The sequence below is a fragment of the Ursus maritimus genome, unplaced genomic scaffold, assembly GCF_017311325.1.
Source record: "Ursus maritimus isolate PB19 unplaced genomic scaffold, ASM1731132v1 scaffold_22, whole genome shotgun sequence".
Taxonomy (NCBI): domain Eukaryota; kingdom Metazoa; phylum Chordata; class Mammalia; order Carnivora; family Ursidae; genus Ursus; species Ursus maritimus.
In genome coordinates this window covers 6,824,788-6,845,078 of record NW_024424675.1, presented here as the reverse complement: position 1 = coordinate 6,845,078, position 20,291 = coordinate 6,824,788, and the positions used below count along the sequence as shown (strand labels likewise).

The following is a 20,291-nucleotide window of genomic DNA, read 5'->3' as shown; positions in this document are numbered from 1 at the left end:
TAAATGTCCATCGATAGATGAATGGATAAAGATGTGGTGTATACACACACACACACACACACACACACTCTCTCTCTCTCTCTCTCTCAATATTATTCAGCCATAAAAAGGAATGAAATGTTGCCAATTGCAACAACATAGATGGAGCTAGAGAGTATAATGCTAAGTGAAATAAGTCAGTCCCAGAGGGGAGGTGGGGGGGGGATGGTTGCAATAGGTGATGGGGATTAAAAGAGTACATTTATCATGATGAATGCTGATAATGTGTAGAATTGTTGAATCACTAATTGTACACCTAAAACTAATGTAACACTGTATCACAACTATAATGGAATTAAAATAAACTTAATAAAAAAATAAATAGAACATTGAAACTGTGGTAAGTGCTATGGGGTAGAGATTCATGGTGTCATGGAAGCATGTTATAGTGGGTATGACCCAGACAACTTTTTTGCAAAGTGAGAATTAAGCTGAGATCCAAAGAGTGAATTAGGCAAAGAAGGGTCGGGAAGTGTTGTCCAGGCAGGGTGTACAGTATGAGCGAGGGTGGGAGGGAGCATGGCCAATCTTAAACCACTAAGAAGGCCAGGATAGTTAGATTACAGAGCTTGTGTGGTATAAGATAAAGCTGGAGAGGTGGGTAGGACTAGACTATGTTAAGGAATTATTACTGCTTTTACCCTCAGATCAATGGAAAGCCATTGAAGTATTGTAAGCATGGAGATTGGATTTGTGTTTCAGATCTCTGGCTGCAGTGTAGAAGATGAAGGGTGGAGGGGGGATCAGCAGTGGGTCTGGGCAGTCTGTCATATTTGAACAACTGTGGTAATGTATTAAACCCCAAATCTCAGTGGCTTAACACAGAAAGGACTTCCTCTATATCACGCAGGGTTCAGGGGAGTCGGCAGCCCTCTTCTATCTTAAACAGTGTCCGTCAAGGTCCTCTTGTCAGGGGAAGACAGCTTGAAGATCACTTTTAAAGAGTCAGGACTGAAAGTTGTTTGAATCACCGTGCCCACCTTTTGCTGAGCAGAACTCCCTGGCCCCAGCTAACTTGCAAGGAAGGCTGGGGATTGTAGTCTTCCTGTGTGGCCACGAAGAGGAAGCAGTGTGGTATATACATTCTTGATCTCTCTCCCCTGCGGCCACTTGGGGGGTTATTCTACCAGTTCAGATAACAGAAAGCAGTGGCTTGGGCTGGGAGAGTGGTGACAGAGATGGAGAGAGCTGAATGTCTTGGAAAAAAATATGAAAAGTCAAAGACCCAAGTGAGGTGAGGGAGAAGGAACTATTGAGGCTATCTCTTAAGTCTGGAGTCTATGTAAACTGGGATGGAAGTGCGTACTGAGAAAGGAATACTGGCTAGAAGGGGACTCTGGACATGCAGAGTGTCAGATGTCTTTGGCACATCCATCTGAAGATGGTAGATAGGAAATTGGGTGTAAAGGCTTCGAGCTCAGAAAAGCAGAAATCTGAACAATTGTGCGAGTCATTTTTGGATTAGGGCTTGAAACCTTAAGCATGGATAAAATCTCCTAGGGAGAATACAGGGTCCTTCCTTTCCACCTAACTGCCGTCAACATCTGTGCACTGCCAGATTTCTCTCCCGCCACCCTTTCTGACCTCAGCTGAACCTTTAGATGTCCTCAGAGCCCCTTTGCTTGTCCTTAGGTGATTCCCTTAGGAACTCCCCGTAACAGATATTCTGAATCTTTACCTAACTTGCCCTCAAACTTCTGCTCTACTTCTCCTGGTTTATACTTCACAGAGAAAATAGAGGTTTCCAAGTACAGTTTTTAGCAATGTGTATTTTCCTTCTTGAAACTGTTGCCCTCCCTTTTACTATTTTAGAGGAAAAAAGGGTGTAGATTTCCCCCACTATCCAAAAGTAGAGTGAGTCTGTGAAACCTTTCATAAGCCAAAATGGTGTAGCAATTACCATTAATTTATATGGAAAAATTTTTGAGCATTTCCAGACCCAAACATAACCTTTCTTAGACTCTTTGGTACTTTTAGGACACATCTTGGTTACAGATGAACAAAATAAATCGAGATATAGCACAGACGCTGACCGACACAGTGTAAAGCTGTGGTGGCTTGATGTGGCGATGCTGAGTGTAGATCTGGGGTAGGAGGTTGGCGGGGTCACTCTCACTGCTCGGGGTGGGCGCTGCCTCCATATAAACACTCTGCTATTTTTGCTGTTGCCTTTTTTTGTAAACATGAAAATCTTTAGATTTGTTTTGATCTGTGAAAATAGGTACTAATGCAGGTCTTTTGTAAAGGCAAACTGGTGTAACTCTTAACTTTTGAAAATCGAGGGATATTAGTATGTTCTTTTCTAAAACTGATTCCCTCATCTGTGCCCTGGATCTCATCAGTCTCTCTAGAGTTCTCTTAATTGTAAGTGGTTATGCGTATCTCTGGAACCAAATTGCCTGAGTTCAGATCTCACTTCTGCTATAGGTTTCCGTGTGACTCTGGCCAAGTAACTTAATCTTTCTGTGACTCAGTTTCCCCATTTGTAAGATGCAGATAATAACAGTAGCTATCTCAGAATTTTCGTGATTTAGAAGTATGTGACAACAGTTAAATACTCACTATTGTGTGTGTGTGTGTTTTTTCCCCCTAGTGTTTTGGTTTTCCTCTTGTTCCTTCAAACTCTTAAACTTTTAGTATGGTCAGATTTCCCCAGTCGTAAGATAATTTCTGTAAAGTTAGCACATAGTCTTCCTTTTCTCTTTGCCATTAACTGTCTTTTTTTTTTTTTTTAAAGATTTTATTTATTTATTCAGCAGAGATAGAGACAGCCAGCAAGAGAGGGAACACAAGCAGGGGGAGTGGGAGAGGAAGAAGCAGGCTCATAGCGGAAGAGCCTGATGTGGGGCTCGATCCCATAACGCCAGGATCACGCCCTGAGCCGAAGGCAGACGCTTAACCGCTGTGCCACCCAGGCGCCCCTGCCATTAACTATCTTTGCTTTCTGTCTTTACCTTCTCGGTTTAACCCTGTAAATCCTCAGCCCATTACCCTGGACCTCTGCCCGCTTCCTCCAATCTCCTGAAATGCATAATGAAGCATGGAACACTACATCAAAAACTAAGGATGTACTGTATGGTGACTAACATAACATAATAAAAAATTATTATTAAAAAAAAGTTCTTGAAGGTTTTTGCTCCTAAATCAGGTTTGTAGGCATTATTAAAAAAAAAAAAAAACACAAAAACAAAAACTCAGTTGCCAAAACTGGTGGTCTGTTGCAGTCATTCTCAAACTTTGCAGTTTTTGGTGTTGATGACCACCCCTGCCCCCTCCCCCCAGTACTCTCCCTTGGCTTCTAGGATGCTGTTCTGTCCCTTCTTAATTTTTCTTTTTAGTTTTCTGATCATTTCTTCTTAGTCCCCTTCACTTGTTACTCTTATGCTACTTAATGTGGGTACCTCTATGATATTGATTATAGTCCAAAGTATCAATTAGATCCATGCTCACATTTCCATTTGCTAACTGGTCATCACCTAGGTGTCTCTAAAATTAACATCCTCTGGATAGTTGTAATTGCCTCGGAAGTGGTCTTCCTGTTTTCAGTATGCTTGCCAATTTTTCCTTCAGAGTCTTCAGTGTTAATTTCCTCAAGCAGAAGTGTCTATATTATTCCTCATCAGAAACCTTTACAAACATCCTTTTTGGTAGAAAATAGCTCAGACCTCTCCTTATGAGGGTTTTAAGGTTCCTGTAAGTTATAGCTAGATTTGGCTGACATTAATTGCATTATAATTGCAGAATACATATTTACTTTCTGCTTCCATGCTGATATGTGATTAATATGCTTTATTTCCAAGTCAGAATTTAGTGCTGTTTGAGGTAACTCGCTTAGATATTGACAGATATATTCAAATGGTTAGTTGGATATATAAGGCTTCCAGTGTTTTCTTCATGCTTTTAAATATGGGTTGGTCAGTTGTGATTTACAGATCCACATGATGGACTAGGGAGTTGGAGGAATTGGGGTCTAATATTCATTAATCTTTGTTACTTGCAACATTTTATTCTCTGAAAAAAAAAGCAAAATAAAAATTCTTGCTTAACAGAGATGAACTGTGAAGATTAGAATAATACTACTTCTAAAGCAGTACAAGAAAGTTTAAGAAAAGTGCTTTTTAAAGTAGGAAAGTGATAGGATAGCTTTTGTGGTAGTTTTCTAGTCTTGATTTTCTATACTACCTCATGAATATTTGTCTGTAAACAAAGTGTGGATTAGATAGGATTGAAGTAAATTATGATTAGATGTGGACTAGATTAGATAGAATTGAAGTATGTTAGAGCTCTTTTATTTTTTTATTTTTTATTTTTTTTAAGATTTTATTTATTTATTTGATGGAGAGAGAGACAGCCAGCGAGAGAAGGAACACAAGCAGGGGGAGTGGGAGAGGAAGAAGCAGGCTCATAGCAGAGGAGCCCGATGTGGGGCTCGATCCCATCACGCCGGGATCACGCCCTGACCCAAAGGCAGACGCCTAACCGGTGTGCCACCCAGGCGCCCCTAGAGCTCTTTTAATACATGAGATGACTAAATGGCCCACATACCCCAATATTATGTAAATGCTAGAATCTTGGTGTATTTTAACCCCCAGAATTCTTATGTGCATTTTCAAGTAACAGCTTCACAAAGCTATAACTCACATATCATAAAGTGTGATTCAGTGGTTTTCAGTGTATTCAGAGTTGTGCATCCATCACCAGTGTCAAATCCCAGAGCATTCATCACACTATAAAGAAAGCCCATGCCCATTAGTGGTTGCTTCCCATTCCTTTTTCCCTTTAAGCTCCTAGAAACCACTGATCTACTTCCTGTCCATGGATTTGCCTATTTTGAACATTTCATAGAAATAGAATCATGCAGTATGTGGCCTTTATATCTGGCTCCTTTCACTTAGCATAATGTTTTTCAAGGTTTATCCATGTTATAGCGGGTAACACTACCTTAATTTTTTTAGGGCTGAATAATATTCCATTGTATGGATGTTATCACATTTTGTTTATCCATTCAGTTGATAAACATTCTTCTGCCTTTTAGCTATTATGAATAATGCTGCTCTGAACATTTGTGTACAAGTTTTTATATGGACATATGCTTTCATTTCTCTTGTGTATATACCTAGGAGTGGCATTGATAGGTGTTAACTCCGTGTTCAGCTTTTGAGAAACTGCCAAACTCTTTCCTGAAGCAGCTGTTTCACAAATCTGTCAGCAGCATAGAAGGGTTCCAGTGTCTCAGCAGCCTCACCAAGATTGGTCGCTGCTGTCTTTGTTGTTACCGTCATCCTGGTGGGTGTAAAGTAGTAGATCCTTGTGGTTTTGACATGGTTTTGACATGTGGTTTTCCCTAATGCTGATGATTTGAGCACTTTTTCCAAGTGCTTACTGACCATTTTTATATCTTTTTTGGGGAAATGTCTATTCCAATCCTTTACCCATTTTTAATTTGGGTCATCTTTTGTATTTTTGAGTTATAAGGGATCTTTATTCTGGGTACAGGTTCCTATTGGAAATATGATTTGCAAATATTTTCTCTTCATGTGGGCTGTCCTTTCATCTTTTTAAAAAGATTATTATTTTAGAGAGAAAGGGCAGGGAGGGGTAGAGGGAGAGGGAGAGAGAGAATCTCAAGCAGACTCCACACTGAGTGCGGAGCAATGACACGTGACTCGATCTCACAACCCTGAGATCATGACCTGAGTTGGAACCAAGAGTTGGACACTTAACTAAGCCAGCCAGGTGCCTCTGTCCTTTCATCTTATATGCAGTTTTATTAATCAAATTACTTGACATTAATTTTGGGTGTCGTTAATATTTTTTGCATTGTTTAGTATTTAAATTTATGAAGTTTATAGTTCTTGCTTTCGAAAAGCTAACATGCAAACCTAAGTATTTAATGAGGCATCAAAAATTATGGCTTTAGTAAAGTTAATGCAAATAGAACACTCCTTAAAGATGAAAAGATTAAAAACTCAGGTTGAGACCTTTTGCTATCAGGGTCACGTTTCAGAATAGCAAGTGTAACATGGTAGAAGGTTTATTTTTCTGGTCAGTATGATCCTGAATTAAACTGTCTTCTTTCTACAGCAGTAAGTAAGCGTTTTCTTATCCTTTTTTAAAATTGAGATAGAACAAATAACATTGTGTGAGCTGAAGATGTACAAGGTGTTGACGTGATACATTTGTACACTGCAGGATGGTGATTACACTAATACCTCCATCATGTCACATATTATCATGTCTTTTTTGTGGTTGAAACAATTAAGATCTAGTGATCTTAATTTAAAACTTGGGAGATTTTGTAAGTGAAATTTTAAAGGCATATGATTAATACGGTTACCAAATATTAATCACATAATTTTGAAGTGTGTGTAGAACAAAGACCTTTTAATTCTTTATTAGAGAAAGATATCCTGGCAGGATGGAATTTTCCCAGTGCAGCCCCTCTGTCCATCTGCTATGCATTATAAAAAGAATTTTGGGTATCATTAACTGTGGAGATGACTACTCAGGGTTCTGAGCAACCCCTTTACAAGAGAGGAACCTAGTACCTTACGAAGCACCTTTTTCCACGTGTTAAGGTAGGAGGGGCTGCTGTAGCTCAGTCTTCCCTTACGCCTCTGCAATAGTGATGGATACTTTACGTATGTCATCTTTTTAAAGTTGAATGACTGAAACTAGCGATTGCAGCTTAGATTTTTTCTGTTCGATGATGAGTATACCTTAAAAATTTGAAGTGTGTGCCAGTCTATAAGGAAAAGTTACATAGTGTTTTTATATTTGGTACAATAAAAATTGTAAGCCTCCTTTTGACTTTTTTTTTCCTTGTTATAGGCCTCCGGAGTGCAAGTTGCAGATGAAGTATGTCGCATTTTCTATGACATGAAAGTTCGGAAGTGCTCCACACCAGAAGAAATCAAGAAAAGAAAGAAGGCCGTCATTTTTTGTCTCAGTGCAGACAAAAAGTGCATCATTGTAGAAGAAGGGAAAGAGATCTTGGTTGGAGATGTTGGTGTAACCATAACTGATCCTTTCAAGCATTTTGTGGGAATGCTTCCTGAAAAAGATTGTCGCTATGCTTTGTATGATGCAAGCTTTGAAACCAAGGAATCCAGGAAAGAGGAATTGATGTTTTTTTTGTGGTAAGCATCAGAAATATTGAGCCTCTGTATAACTCAGAGTTAATCTTACCTTTAGCACTTGGTGAACCAGTTCCTAGGGCCAAGGATTTTGTCAAGCTTTCTGCAGTCATTGTCATTTAATTTTCATTTACAACTAATTTATTACAATTTTTATTCATAACGTCCTTAGCTAGATTAATGCTTGTGGGACCAAAACTACTCTGTGTGTACTTGAAAGAATATGAATGACTTTTACTTGTTGATTGTTTTGGTCGGGGTAGGGACAGGAGCTAGATTTTATGCATTCTCCAAACTCACTCAGATGCTAACATTTCTCTAAAAATTCTTCCTAGAATCCTGAGAAGAAAGTTTACCCCACCAAAATCCTTCTCCAACACGTCTTGCCAGGATCCGGCCTTTCGCTTTTTAAAACACTCATCCTTTACTTGTTCCTCTGTGGTTTGCTACCTTTTTTTTTTTTTTTAAAGAATTTATTTATTTATTTGAGGGTTGGGCGGGGGAGAGAGAGAGTGAGTAAATGGGGGGGGGGCAGAAGGAGTGGGAGGGAATCTCAGACAGATTCCCTGCTGGGTGATCTTATGACCCTGAGATCATGATCTGAGCCAAAACCAAGAGTTATAGGCTTAACCAGCCGAGCCACCCAGGGGCCCTTGTGGTTTGCTACTTTGGAAGTTGGTACTATCATTGCAACTGTAATTAGGTCAGTAGGGTAGCCACTAGCCACTGTGGCTATTTAAATTTAAAATAGTTAAAATTACATACATTGTAAAATTCATTTTCTAGTCGAATTGCCACATTTCAAATGCTCAGTAGCCACATGTGACTAGTGGCCACCTTATTGGGTAGCACAGACAGAACATTTCCATCAGTGCAGAAAGCCCTTCTGGACAGCATTGTTCTAAATAGTGAAAAAGTGTTATAAGGTGATTTATGTGGCCTTTTTCTTAGAAGGTTGCTTAATTTAGTTATCCTGGTCTTTTCAAGTAAGTTTCAGATTAAGCGTGAGTTAAAAGTCACACGTGTCTCTTATTTAGTTGTATTATATTACTTTCCTTGATACGGAATTTTTACGTAGAATATTCTCTAGCTTCCAATGGAAGGGCACGGAGTGGTAACAGTCTTTGATTTGTGGGGAATGAGGCTCCTCTTGATACTTTTGCCTGAGCCAGGACAAGGCTAGGAGGGGCTTAGCTCTTAGCTGTGTATCACCAACAGCTTGGGATATGGAGCTAGGAAGGCTAAAGAGTTCTGGTTTAATCAACTGAATTTGATTGAGCCAAGATGCTGTGTGGAATATAAATGTGGGGTCAGAGTGCTTGTTTGGGGGCAGCTTACTGTTCTGCAAGTCTGAGAGCCACGAACTTACCTACGTAAGGATAGCAGCTAATGAGGCTTCAGATGAGCACATTTCTGATTTGAGCTTTTATTTCTGCCACGTTCCAGGTGTTGTGTTAGAGCCTGGGAAAACAGCTGTGAGCAACACGGGTGAAGGCTCTGCCCTTCTGAGATTTACAGCTGAGTAGGAGAATGGCAGCTGAAGGTTTAGGCTTTTAGATTGGTGACTGTTTACTTCATTTGCACTATTTTTTCCCTGTTTTTTTCTACTTTTATTCCCCCACTGTGAAAATAATACATCATTATTAAAGAACATGTGGAGAATAAAAGTAGAAAGAAGAGGGAATTCAATGTTAATGCAGTGTTTTGTTTTTCACTGTTGCTTTAAGAGAATGTATAACCTTATAGGAGTTTCCCGTGACAGCCTCTGTTTAGGGCCCAGGGAATGGCTCTTACTTAAAGTGTTTTAAAAATCTGGTTAGAGTAAAATCAGAACAGCTAATGCTTTTTCCCGTCCCTGACCTATTTTGCATAAAGAAAGTACCCACTTAACTTTGCAGCTCAAGCAATTTCCAGACTACGGTGGTGGTTATAGCTCTGCCTCCCACGTTGGAACTTCAGGTTGGGAGGAATAAGCATCTGAAAGACACAGAGACCGCTGTTCCTGGTTCCTAAGAATAGAAAGTGCCCTCTGTGGGAGGAGTAGACTAGGTGAGGTCCACAGTAGCCCTCAGTGCTAATGACTGTGGAATGGTCTGGAAATATGGCAGCTAAATGCAAGCATTAGGCTTTGCAGTATTTGTTTGCAGTTTGAAGTATTTATACTCCATGTAGCAGTGTATCCAGATAGTGTGGAGCGGAGGCAGGCCTGGGGTTTGGTGGCATAGTGGGAAATAATTCGTCGACAAGCAGTTTAAATAGGATGAGGTTTTTCTGTGCATTGTTCATATGTCTGTTAGTTTTCAGTATTGCTGGAGAAGAAAGTGATGAAGCGTATGTTGTGCTTCTAGTATTCATTCAGAAGGAGGGAGACACTAAAAGTTGTGTAAATACAAGATAATATTGACAAGGCATAATTATTGCTGAATTCCTTAAGTGTAAAAAAAAATCCTTGTGACATCTTTTATAATGTGAGACTAAGATGGAAAGCAAGTACTCATGTGGTCAGAATTTGCTGTTTGTCTGTTGGAATAGACATAAATGAAGGGACTTGCAAGGGTCAAGAAGGGGACCTTTACTTTGTTTTCTAAAAAAGAATATATTACAAATAATCTGAAGTGAAAATGCTAAAATTGCTAACACATCTTAATTCATGGTGGCAAATACTTGATTTACAGATTATTCTGTATACTTTCTGAAGCTTTTTTTCTAGCTGGAAAGAGTTGAAAAGAAGATCGTTGTTATTAGCCTGAACTCAAGCCTTGATTGATAAAAATGAGGAAAAAATTTAAAGAAAACAAATTAGGCAATACAGTCAGCTATCCAGTGTTGGTTTTCTTTATTATGGCCCTGTTAATCTGATTTTTAATTGGTAGTTCTCTGGTTTTTTTCCAGCTTAGTCCACCTGAGTCATTCTGTGTATGCCTGTCCTTGACAGTTAGTCTCCGAGGAGTGGGGGAACAGAGAAACTGTGTAGTTAGCAAAACTCTCCCAGGAGATTCTGAGGACCCTCCCCCATCATTGATGCAAATATTTCACACAGGGCAATCGTACTTCTCTAAGCCTTTTTTCCGTTTTTGGCATCTCTTTATCCAGGGCACCGGAACTAGCTCCCCTGAAGAGTAAGATGATCTATGCCAGCTCCAAGGATGCGATCAAAAAGAAGTTTCAAGGTATGGGTTAGATTTCCTTCCAGATATGGAGAGGTGTGGTGGGCCCCTGGAATGGGGGCTACGCCTTTTCCAAGAAGCACCTTACTTCCTTTGGAGAGCCTCGGTGACAAAGAAGGCCAGGGCTGCCTGTTTCGAGGGAAAACCTGGAAGGCTGAACCTCGCTTTCAGCATGTCTTCTGCCTTGTGCCAGTCACTCTGGATTTGAACGACCTGTCTTAAAAACCTTATCCTTGGAGGAGAAGGGGGGGTGAGAGAAAACAAACCCCTTTATTCTCTAGGTTGTGTGCATATTGCTTGTTTAGGCTGGTGTTAAATTAGTTTGGGATGCTGCTGAGCTCCTCACAAAGCGTATGGAGATTCGTTGCTTTACAGTGGCCATACTACATAATGAATTTATTATTGCCTATGAATCCGTTGACTTAACAAAGTTGAAAAAAGGAAACATTCATAAATGGGAAAGGATACTCTTTATCTCTAGCTTTACTTTGGAATGGTATGATTTTAGGTACCTGACTCATCTGTGTCCAAAGGAAAGTGCTCGTAATTACCACTTGAACTGGCCACTTGTCTTTGCCTTGGCACGGGGTGATTGGAATCCTGCTGAGCTGGCCTGACCATACTTACTGCCTCCAGCCAGGAGGAAGTGTTGGTATGATGGGAAGAGCATGGGGCAAATGCCCAGAGGCCTGCACTGAGGGCTAAGCTTGTAACTTAACTGCCGTGTGACCCCGGCCCAAAGCGCTTACCCTCCTTGGGCCTTGATTGTCTCGCTGCAGAATGGGAGGCTTGGTGTGGATCGCATGAATTCAGTGTGACAGGTTGCCCCACCACCTTCCTGGCCATGGCCAGCTCCAAACAGCTGGGCGAGCCCAGGTCACAGGGCTGGACCCAGTGTGGTTTTTGTTTTACTGTGGCTGGTTTTTCTAGTCTTGTAGTAGAACGGGTTTGCTCTAGCTTGCTTTACTTAGGAAAACGAAATCTCGCTGCTTTCCTTGAAACCTGCTGCCGCGTAGTTCAGGCCTTGTCCGATTCTACGTGCACTTGGGTTGATGGTGCCCCGGTTAACTGATGTTTTAGCATGACTTCTCAGCGTTCCACAGCGCAACTGAAAAAGATTGACGATGGATTCCTCACCATCCTTATGCTGCGTTGCCTTTCCGTGAAGGAAAGGGAATTCCTATATAGACTTGACCTGCTTATGTTAAAGATGGTCACCTTGTCACTTTTTTCCCTTACGAGACTGTCACTGGCTTTCTCCAGTCAATCCTAAGTGGTCTAAAAGCTGGCCTGCTGGACTTGCTGCAGCTTAGGAAATGGACTTAAAATTACGGAGAATCGGAAACAACGCAGCTGCTTACAGAGAAGCTGCTGTGTGTGGTTCCCTGAGTGAGCTCGTTCTGCAGTGAGGCGATGTAATTTTTCTGAGACAGCCATCAGTAACATGTTTCGCATGGTGTTCATTGTGCTAGAGTTCTTAAACGTGCAGTAGGGTACCACTGGAGAGCGAACTTCAGAGCAGAGGGGATGCCGTTGTAAATACTCTTACTCTTCAGCATAGTTGACTAAAAGCAACTGTGCAATCGAAGCATTGGATTTATATTTTTACTTACGTTTTAAAAACCAAGAAAATTACTAGATCTGCTTTTTAACTTTTTATCAAAACACAGCATATCTGTAGAAAAGTGTACACGATAAATTTTTGTAGAACTCAACGTTCACAAACTGAACAGAGTGGTTGTTCCCTGCTTTAACCACCAGCACTCCCGAAGTCTCCCTCGTGCCCCTTCGAGTCACACCACCTTCTCTTAGTCCTTTCCACAGAGGAACCAGCAGCCTGGCTTCTAGCAGCATAAAGTAGCTTCGGCTGATTTTCCGTTGTACAAATGAAATCATCCAGACTGTATGCTTTTATGAGGTTTGGCTTTTAGTCAGCGTTCTGTCAGTCTTTTGTTTGGATGCACGTACTTATGACGTATCCTCCTTACTGTGTCCTGTTCCACTGTTTGTATCTACCACAGCTTTTCTGTCCATACTAGGACTGGTCTTTTAAAACAGTTTCCTGTCTTAGAGAAAGAAATAGGTTACGTTACTGCTATAATCCTTAAAGAGAATTGTTGTTTTTTCTCCCTAGGCATAAAACACGAATGTCAAGCAAACGGGCCAGAAGACCTCAATCGGGCTTGTATTGCTGAAAAGCTAGGCGGATCCTTAATTGTAGCTTTTGAAGGATGCCCTGTGTAGACATTCAGTGCCACAAACCGAAAGCTTCCATGTTTAATGTTATCCTCTTGCTATATGAGTAAAGCAAATATGTTTAGGCCAGGGTCTCACAGAGGGGGAGCTGTCTTGTCATCTGTTGAAGTAAACTAAATATTCTATAAACATGTGCAGATGGCCCTAAATAAATAAAAAATCTAAAGTTTTATTGGTGTGAAATTAAATTTTTATTGGCCAAACGCCTGTTTTGATGAGTTGGCTTGTAAAGGTTTTTGTTAAACTCCTGATTTTTGGTAATGCAGTTCACCAGACAGTACAAGGGCCATATGAAGAGAATCATTGAATCTTTGTAACCTCGGCAGTTACTTTGTTTCTTTTGCTTAGAGAATTGGTCATAATCTGGTTATAATTTTGGCCCACATTCTTTATTTTCTCTTGAGCTAAACTGCATCACGGAAAATACATCTCCTTACCACACGTAACGGCACTAATATACTAACTACAGTAAGACTAAGTCAGGCGGTCTTTACTTCGAGCAGACGTGTGATGGGGACTGCCTCAGAGCTGCACGCGCTTCTGGCCAGCGCCGGTCTTGCAGAGCACTGTTCTGAGCACGCAGTCGGCGTACGGGAAGCAGCTCCGTGCACCTGCAGCGAGCTCTCCACTTGCTAGTTGGGAGACTGTTTGGGGAGTGACCTTGCATCTTGGAAAGAAAATGATGGTGTGTCCTCAGGAGAACCTACAATACCTTGTAACAACTAATTCTAATGCAAATTAGGGCTCCGTTGTAATTACAACACTTCGTTAGTGAAGATAAAATGGTGTATTGACAAGCTGGGACACCTGTAACATCTTTAACTGTGTCTCCTTCAGAATTTCATTGCTTCTGGTGCAGGAAGGAGTGGAAGAACACTATATGTATACGCTGGGGCCTGGGACAACTTCCTAATTTCCTAGAGCGGTTTATTGATTGTATGTGAAATGGGGAGCAGGGATAATGGATGACACCCACAGGAAGCCACCACCTGATGACACTTGGAGGTGATTGTCTTTAACATCACAGGCATAACACTTTGAACAATATAGAGATGCACACAGTTGAACTTAGAAGTAGCAGTATTGGCTTTATGTAATAAAGGAAGCATTTTTAACTTACCTCTCGTGTAATTATTCACGTGGGAATTGGGGATGAAGGACTTTGCCTTCCATCAATGGGATAAGGCGTGGAGGTTTGGGTATTTCAGACAATTAGAGTTAAGGTCACAGTTCCTTCCTCCTCTTATTGAATGAGGAAGTTGGTGTAAAACAGTTGGGAATCTTTTTCTTACTCCAAACGTGTATCCAAATACCAGGGTTTATCTCCTTTCTGATTTATTTGGGAGGCAAAAAAAGTTATGCTTTAATCAAAATACTTCTTTCAAAATTGTCTAGAAGACCGTGCTGGCTACTGGCTTACTGGTGAGCTGCTTGTCATTCTTTCATCCTGAATTTCTGATTTCCTCTGCTGTAAAGCAGTGCTTTCTGCAACGGTCTCTATTAACAGGCCTCCCAAGAAGCGTCGCAGGCTCCCTGACTCAAGAATCAGCCATGTAGGTAGAGCCAGGTGTTTGGTCAAGGAGTTTAGGAGGAGGAAGTCTTTTTCTGTCGTTTCAGCTTGTGGCTTGTGGCATGTGGCACTTCTTGTAGTGCCAGCACTCCCTGCTGGTGTGTGTGCATTTGCTTGTGGGGGGGCGGTGAAGAGGGGTGGGAGGAGGGAGAGGGATGCATGCTATGGGGAGGGTTTCACACAGGGTACAAGGATATAAGAGAATGTAAACCTCTCCCACTGGCTCCACTCTCAGGCCAGAAATAGGGAAAATGCTCATAGTTACTTATATCTCCACCTAGGGGAGCTTTTGAGAGTCTTACTGCATTCCTGAGGTGGGGGTCCAAGAATCCTGCTAACAAGGACTCCAGGTCATTCTGATGCCAAGTGAGAGTCCGAGACCTCAGCCGACTGGTGAGGAATAAAAGTGCAAGTATACTCTGCTTTCCAGGAGCACGTTGACATTCCTGCAGGTGCAGACGCCGTGCCCCAGTGTGTTCGCGGGAAGCTGACTGAAGGGTCGTCTGCGGATACTCTTGCCCTGGGAAAGAAGCCGACAAAGCCACTGCGAACAGAAGTTCAGAGCTTGACTAGGAAGTTTGTTATTTCAGGGAATATTAATCCCCAAGAAAACAGTGAGCACAGCGACTCAGATAATAGAATTAGGCTCAGTCGAGTGGTTTCCTTTTTTGCAGAACTGCCCAGAGGGCTGGCTGGTCACACATAGGAAGTGCAGCTTGTTTCTTGGCTGGTTTGTTGCTCTTTGGACTCCGGCTATGCCCAGGGACACATCACTTTCCCATGATTTGGGCATTTCTGAAATAAAGACCGACAGTCTCCAGACCAAGTTCAAGCTGGGCTGCAGCTGTAAGAAGGGTCATTATAGTTGACCCCTGGAACAACACAGGTCTGGACTGTGTGGGTCCATTCATAGGTGGATTTTTTATAGTGCAGGACTATAAATGTATTTCCTTTGTGATTTTCTTTAGCTTTATTGTAAGAATATAGTGTATGATACATGTAACATAGAAAATGCATTGATGTTTTTGTTATTGGGAAGGCTTCAGGTCACGAGTAGGTTTTTAGTAGTTTATGGGAGAGTCAAAAGTAATACAGACTTTTCACTGTGCAGGGCGGGGGCATCCGTGCCCCTAACCCCTGTGTTGTTCAAGGGTCACCCATAATTGCATTGTGGCTGTGAGAGGCTGAAATTCCAGGAGCCGGGGATTTGGTGGAAGCAAAGCTATGTAACCTGAGCTGTTTGGCTGGCCAGGTCTGTCCTTGGGCTCTGCCCAGAAGACCTACCAGCCTGTAGCCGGTGCCCCCAGCGGGCCGCCCGGAGAAGTCAAGTCACTTGCCTAAGGTCACACAACTCCTCAGCAGCAGAACTGGGACTACAACTTAGATCTCTTGTTCTGGCCCTAAGCTATTCCCATTGTAGCCCGGGAGAGTTCTTCATTTCTAACATCTGGAATTCTAGGGTTAGGTCTTGTTCAGTGCCAGAGATGAGGCTGGAACTGGGGCAGGAAAGGTAATAGTTCTTTCGGGCTTGGAATCCTGTTAGACCCAAATCTGAAGGACGCTCAGAGACAAGGCGTTTGTGGCGAGCGTCTAGCTGGCTGCTTACAGGCCAGCCATCCTGGTTTGTATGTTTCGTTGAGTATCATGCAGAGGTGACCAGAGGAAGCTAGTTAGAAGAGCCGGGGCTGCCACAATGGCGCTGCCAGGTCTGGAGACGCTGTTCATGGGCCGCTTGACCCTGGAGCTTCAGGTCGAGTACGGGAGCCTCTGAAGGGCAGCATAGAGACTAGATGTTCTCAGAACTCACGCGGCTGCACTGAGGGGGGCGGGGGGTCTCAGATGCGGTGGCAGCACTGAGCCCGGGGTGCCCAGGCCGCAGCCTCTGTGAAGCCAGTCCTGGGGGGAGCAGTGCTTCCTGTCAGCAGCCTTGCAGGCCAGCCAGTGTATGCTTGTCTAGCCTGGGCGACTCCTGCCTCCACACTGGCCTTCCAAGCACAGGGCTACACAACCCGGTTACCCGGTTCTGCAGGGGCCTGCATTTGCAGGACAGGGAGCTATAAATGGCCAGGCCCATGAGCCATGCTCCTTGGGCGTCTGCCACGTTGAGAAGGACTAGGAGGGCCTAGCCACCCCGTTTTAGAATCTACCGATGGCAGCTGCCTCCAGTATCTTCCTGAATGGCTCTCTTCCTTCCCCAGCCTGCTGCTATAACCTTACCCAGGACAGCCCTGGAGACAAGGCCAGGCCAAGGCGAGCTCTGGCAGGCTGCTTAGCAAGTTTGGGTCCCCTCTGCTGGGCCTAGAGGCTGCATGGCACCTGCTGGGGTGGGTGGAGTGGAAGGTGGATGATGGGCCCTTAGAACTTGAGCTGCAGGAGGTCTCCAACATGGCCTTTTTGAGAGCCCCCCAGGTCAGCCTGTTGGGGCCCCCATCCTGCATCGTGCCCAACCTGTTTTACCTCGAGGCAGGTGGACACCGGAGGGTCTCTGCCAGCTGGTCTGCCAGGACGCAAGGAGCAGCCGTCACCATGTAGTCCCCAAAGGCAGCAGTTTGGTACTGCCCAGATCTCCTCCCCTGCCTTTCTTGCCCCACGGTCCCCCTTCCTGTGCCTTCAGAGGGCATCTGCCAAGCATAAGGATTCTCAGTTCTGCAGTCAGTGTGGCAGGGTGAGGGGAGCTTACTAGAAACGTCAGCTCACAGGGCCATGGGGACGTTCTTGACGTGGGAGTCTGGTACAGGGCAGGTCTGGCCTCAGTTTCCCACCAGGAGACTGACCAGGGCCCCAAACCACTGGCCTTGGTTAAGACCACTGTTGGTGGGAGGAGTTGTGACCCCCTACAGGGTGGGTCCTTCCGCATGGAGTCCATGCCTCTCGTGCACAGGGCACTTGGAAGGTGCAGTGAGGGGCCACAGGTTTGGGGGAGTTGGCTACTGTTCATGGGGTCCATGGACTCCAAAACTCAGCTCTTCCCCTCCAGCTGACCCCAGGCTGAGTGATGCACTGACAAACGTTAGAGGTGGGTCTGAAACTTGCCTTGCCTTCTACCAGGTGAGCTTTCACTTCCGTGCGGGTTCTTTGCAAAATGTGGAGTGTACCTCCCGTGGGGACTGGAAGGTTTCATGTGAGAACCAAGCACAAGGCTGGGCACGTGGTCAGCATCAGGTATGGTCGGTCACTTTCTCCTGTCTCCTGCCAGGAAGCATGGCATCCGCGTCCCAAGTCCTGTGGGCTTCCCCGCTCTTCGGCCCCCTCTAGAACAGGTCTGATGGTCTCCTCTTGCTTAACAATCTTGTGGTTCCTACTGCCTTACCTGTCCAGATGCCTTGTCCTTCGTAACCCGGCTCCGAGGCCTGCTCGGCCTTGCCACCGATCCCTGCACCTGCTGTCCCCTTGGCCTTGAGCCCTCCCCTCTCCTGACAGACACCTCCCACTGTGGTGAACTCCAGCTTAAGCTCACTTCTCTGGGGAGCCTTCCCCAAATTCCCAGCACCCTGGTCCCAGTACCGTCGGGCCACACAGGTGCCACACAGTGCGGTTAGGTGGCCCGCAGGTGAGGCGCGCCTCAGAAGCCGAGACCAGGTCTTGGTCATGCAAATTCAGGTCAGCACTGCTGGGCCTCTGGGGGGTGCTCGGTGTGCGGGCGCCGGAAGCTAGAGACTATGGTGCCGGGGTCACACCCACCACCCAACACCCATGACATGCATGCAGAGGTCCTAGGGCAGGCGGCAGGGACTAGTTCTTGACTTACCTTTTCTCTGGGCTCAGCACCCTCCCCATCGGGCCCGACCTGCTGCGAGTGCCCGCCCTCCCCAGCCAACCCGACCCCTCTCCCAGGACCGAGGCTCAGGAGGACGATGAACGGGGACAGAGCTTGCTCAAGGCGGCCCCTTGACAGGAGGACGGGTTGACGGCCGCCACCAAGCCCCCGGGCTGCTCACATTCCCCTTCTGTTCCTGGGTTGGTCCCACCCATCCTGTGACTCGACCCCTCGATCCAGGTGTTGCTCAACTCACAAAGGCGCCCAAGCCTCTTGGCCCAAGGACCACACTGTCCCGGGCCACCGCGGGCACGGGGTCTGAGGATCAGGGCTGGTCGGAGCCGGCTGCTCCAGCTGTGGGCCACCCTCTTGAGGCACAGACGAGTGTCCACGCCCCCTGGGAGGACAGAGGCCCCTTGTTCGTTCACCGAGCTCACCTCACACAACCGCCCACGTCACCCACGGCCTGCTCGGGCAACCTCAGATCCTCAAGGGGGGGGGCAGTGGTCCGCACACCCGGCTCCCAGGTGCCACGACCAGGAGACAGGCCGGGGAGGGCCCGGAAGCCCCAAGACGGCCGCTCATCTCCTGACTTCAGGGAAAGCAAGCAGCACACTTGTTCCGTCCCCGAGGGAGCCATCCCCTCTTTGTTCCTTGTCCTGGGCCTAGTGGCAAGGTCGGGGAGCCCCAGCAGATCAGACGAGACCAAAAGCGCCGGGCGACAATGTTGGTTTTAATGGCATTAACATCCAGGAGGTCACACATCCGTTCTTGCCGGCAACTTCTCCCAGGGGTGAGGGGCTGCTGCCTTGCTGGGCTGGGCTGTGACCCTCCAGTCCGCTCCACAGCCTTTGAGACTCATCCCCGGGTCCGCCCGCCTCCTGACCCCCAACCCAGGGAAAGAAAACAATTGCACTGACTGACACACAGATGCCCAGAGGTCCCGGCCTCCCCCACGCATACCCTAGGGGCTGGCACAGAGCTGGTAAGGGCTTTGGCGTCTGCTCGGTGGTGGTCCAGGGCTGGTCCTGGGAAATAGTGTTTATCAAATGTGACAAAGGTTCTTTTACAAACTGGGGGTCTGGAAGATCTATTTCTGTGATTCTAAGAGACTCTCGTCTCTAATGGCTTCTCTCAGAGCTACTGGAGGTTGGGCCTGGATAACGCTGTGTTGGTTGGTTGATTTATTTGTAAGGAATGTGTAAGGCATTTTGGTAAGTTGAACAGTAACTTCTTTTCCTGAAGAGGAGACTCAGACAGATGTGCCCTCCTTTGAGCTGCTACCATCCTCCTGTGAACAAAGGTGGGCAGGGGGGGGGGAGAGGCTGGAGCCAAGGAGCCTAACTCCTAGGTACCTCCAGTCCCCCTTGGGATTAATAACCCCACACCACTCCCGTCCCTACAGAGAACACGCAGCCCGGCAAGTCTGGAGAACCACAGTGGACTCCAGGGGCTGGTGGGAGCTGACAGGAGAGGGAGCTCCCTGAGTTTGGGTGAGGCCCCTGGTACCCAGGCTGCACAGAGCGAGGACCTAGCTGGCAGTGGGGGTCCAAGAGGCACTGCCCACCAAGGGCAGCGACAGAAGGGTGGGTGCTGGGCTGCATGTTCCCACTAAGTCCCGCCCCCAGGCCTGGGTCTCCTATCTCCCTGGCACCCCAGGAGTCCTGGGGCCTCCCACACACTGCTCTCCCCCCCCCCCCCGGGGGAGGGCCCACCTCCAGGGGCTGGGGACGCCAAGGCCTTGGGCGGAGCCAAGACACTCACTGTTTTGTCCAGCTGCTCCTGCAACTTCTTCATGGTCTCTCGCTCCTTCGCCAGCTGCTCCTGGGTTGTCTTCAAAAGCTCCTGTAATTTGGTGGCAGCGCGTCCCAGGTCACTGGTTAATTTCTTCTCTTTTTCTAGTCTCTCCTGGGGGTCAGAGGGGCCAAGGGGTTGAGCCATCTCGTGGCACACAGCAGAAAGACCACCTGCTCTGCCCGTGGGGCCCTGCTGCCTGCGAACTGGAGTCCTCCAGAAGCGTGAGGCTGTGGTCTCCTGCTCACCCAGACGGGGGTCGGTGCCCCGCTACCAGCACTGCCAGGACCCCTGTGACACTGGGGAGGTCCTGGTGCACTGGGACTAGTGTGACAGAGGAACTGAACTTCCAGTCTTTCTTCATGGACACAGCCACACTGGTGGTTGCCCGGTGTGACCTTGGGGGTTTAGGGATCCCACCACCCCCCATCTCTACCAAATGAGGCCGGACCCTGCTCAAGGGGCCTCGAGAGGGCTGCCCCTCCCACCCCCACCCCAGACAATGACCACGGGAAGCTGGTGGCGAGAGCCGGCCCGGGGGACCCTTCTTTCCTGACTCCCCCCCCCCCCCC

The 20,291-nt window shown here is 46.0% G+C and overlaps 2 protein-coding genes across 5 annotated transcripts in view; one reads left to right on the top strand and one right to left on the bottom strand.

Annotated features, from left to right (window-relative positions):
* DSTN (destrin, actin depolymerizing factor) overlaps nucleotides 1–13,717 on the top strand; it is a 38,490-nt gene extending 24,773 nt beyond the window's left edge. For both annotated transcript variants that reach the window (XM_008710014.2, XM_040637960.1), the window contains exons 2-4: nucleotides 6,871–7,178; nucleotides 10,269–10,345; nucleotides 12,477–13,717. In XM_008710014.2, coding sequence (XP_008708236.2) covers nucleotides 6,919–7,178; nucleotides 10,269–10,345; nucleotides 12,477–12,586 — 447 coding nt within the window. In that variant the 5' untranslated portion in view covers nucleotides 6,871–6,918 and the 3' untranslated portion in view covers nucleotides 12,587–13,717. The remainder of the gene's footprint in view (nucleotides 1–6,870; nucleotides 7,179–10,268; nucleotides 10,346–12,476) is intronic.
* Nucleotides 13,718–18,638: 4,921 nt separating this feature from the next.
* RRBP1 (ribosome binding protein 1) overlaps nucleotides 18,639–20,291 on the bottom strand; it is a 62,640-nt gene continuing 60,987 nt past the window's right edge. For all 3 annotated transcript variants that reach the window (XM_040637959.1, XM_040637957.1, XM_040637958.1), the window contains 2 exons: nucleotides 19,690–19,833; nucleotides 18,639–19,216 (listed from right to left, as the gene is read on the bottom strand). In XM_040637959.1, the coding sequence (XP_040493893.1) occupies nucleotides 19,178–19,216; nucleotides 19,690–19,833 (183 nt within the window). In that variant the 3' untranslated portion in view covers nucleotides 18,639–19,177. The remainder of the gene's footprint in view (nucleotides 19,217–19,689; nucleotides 19,834–20,291) is intronic.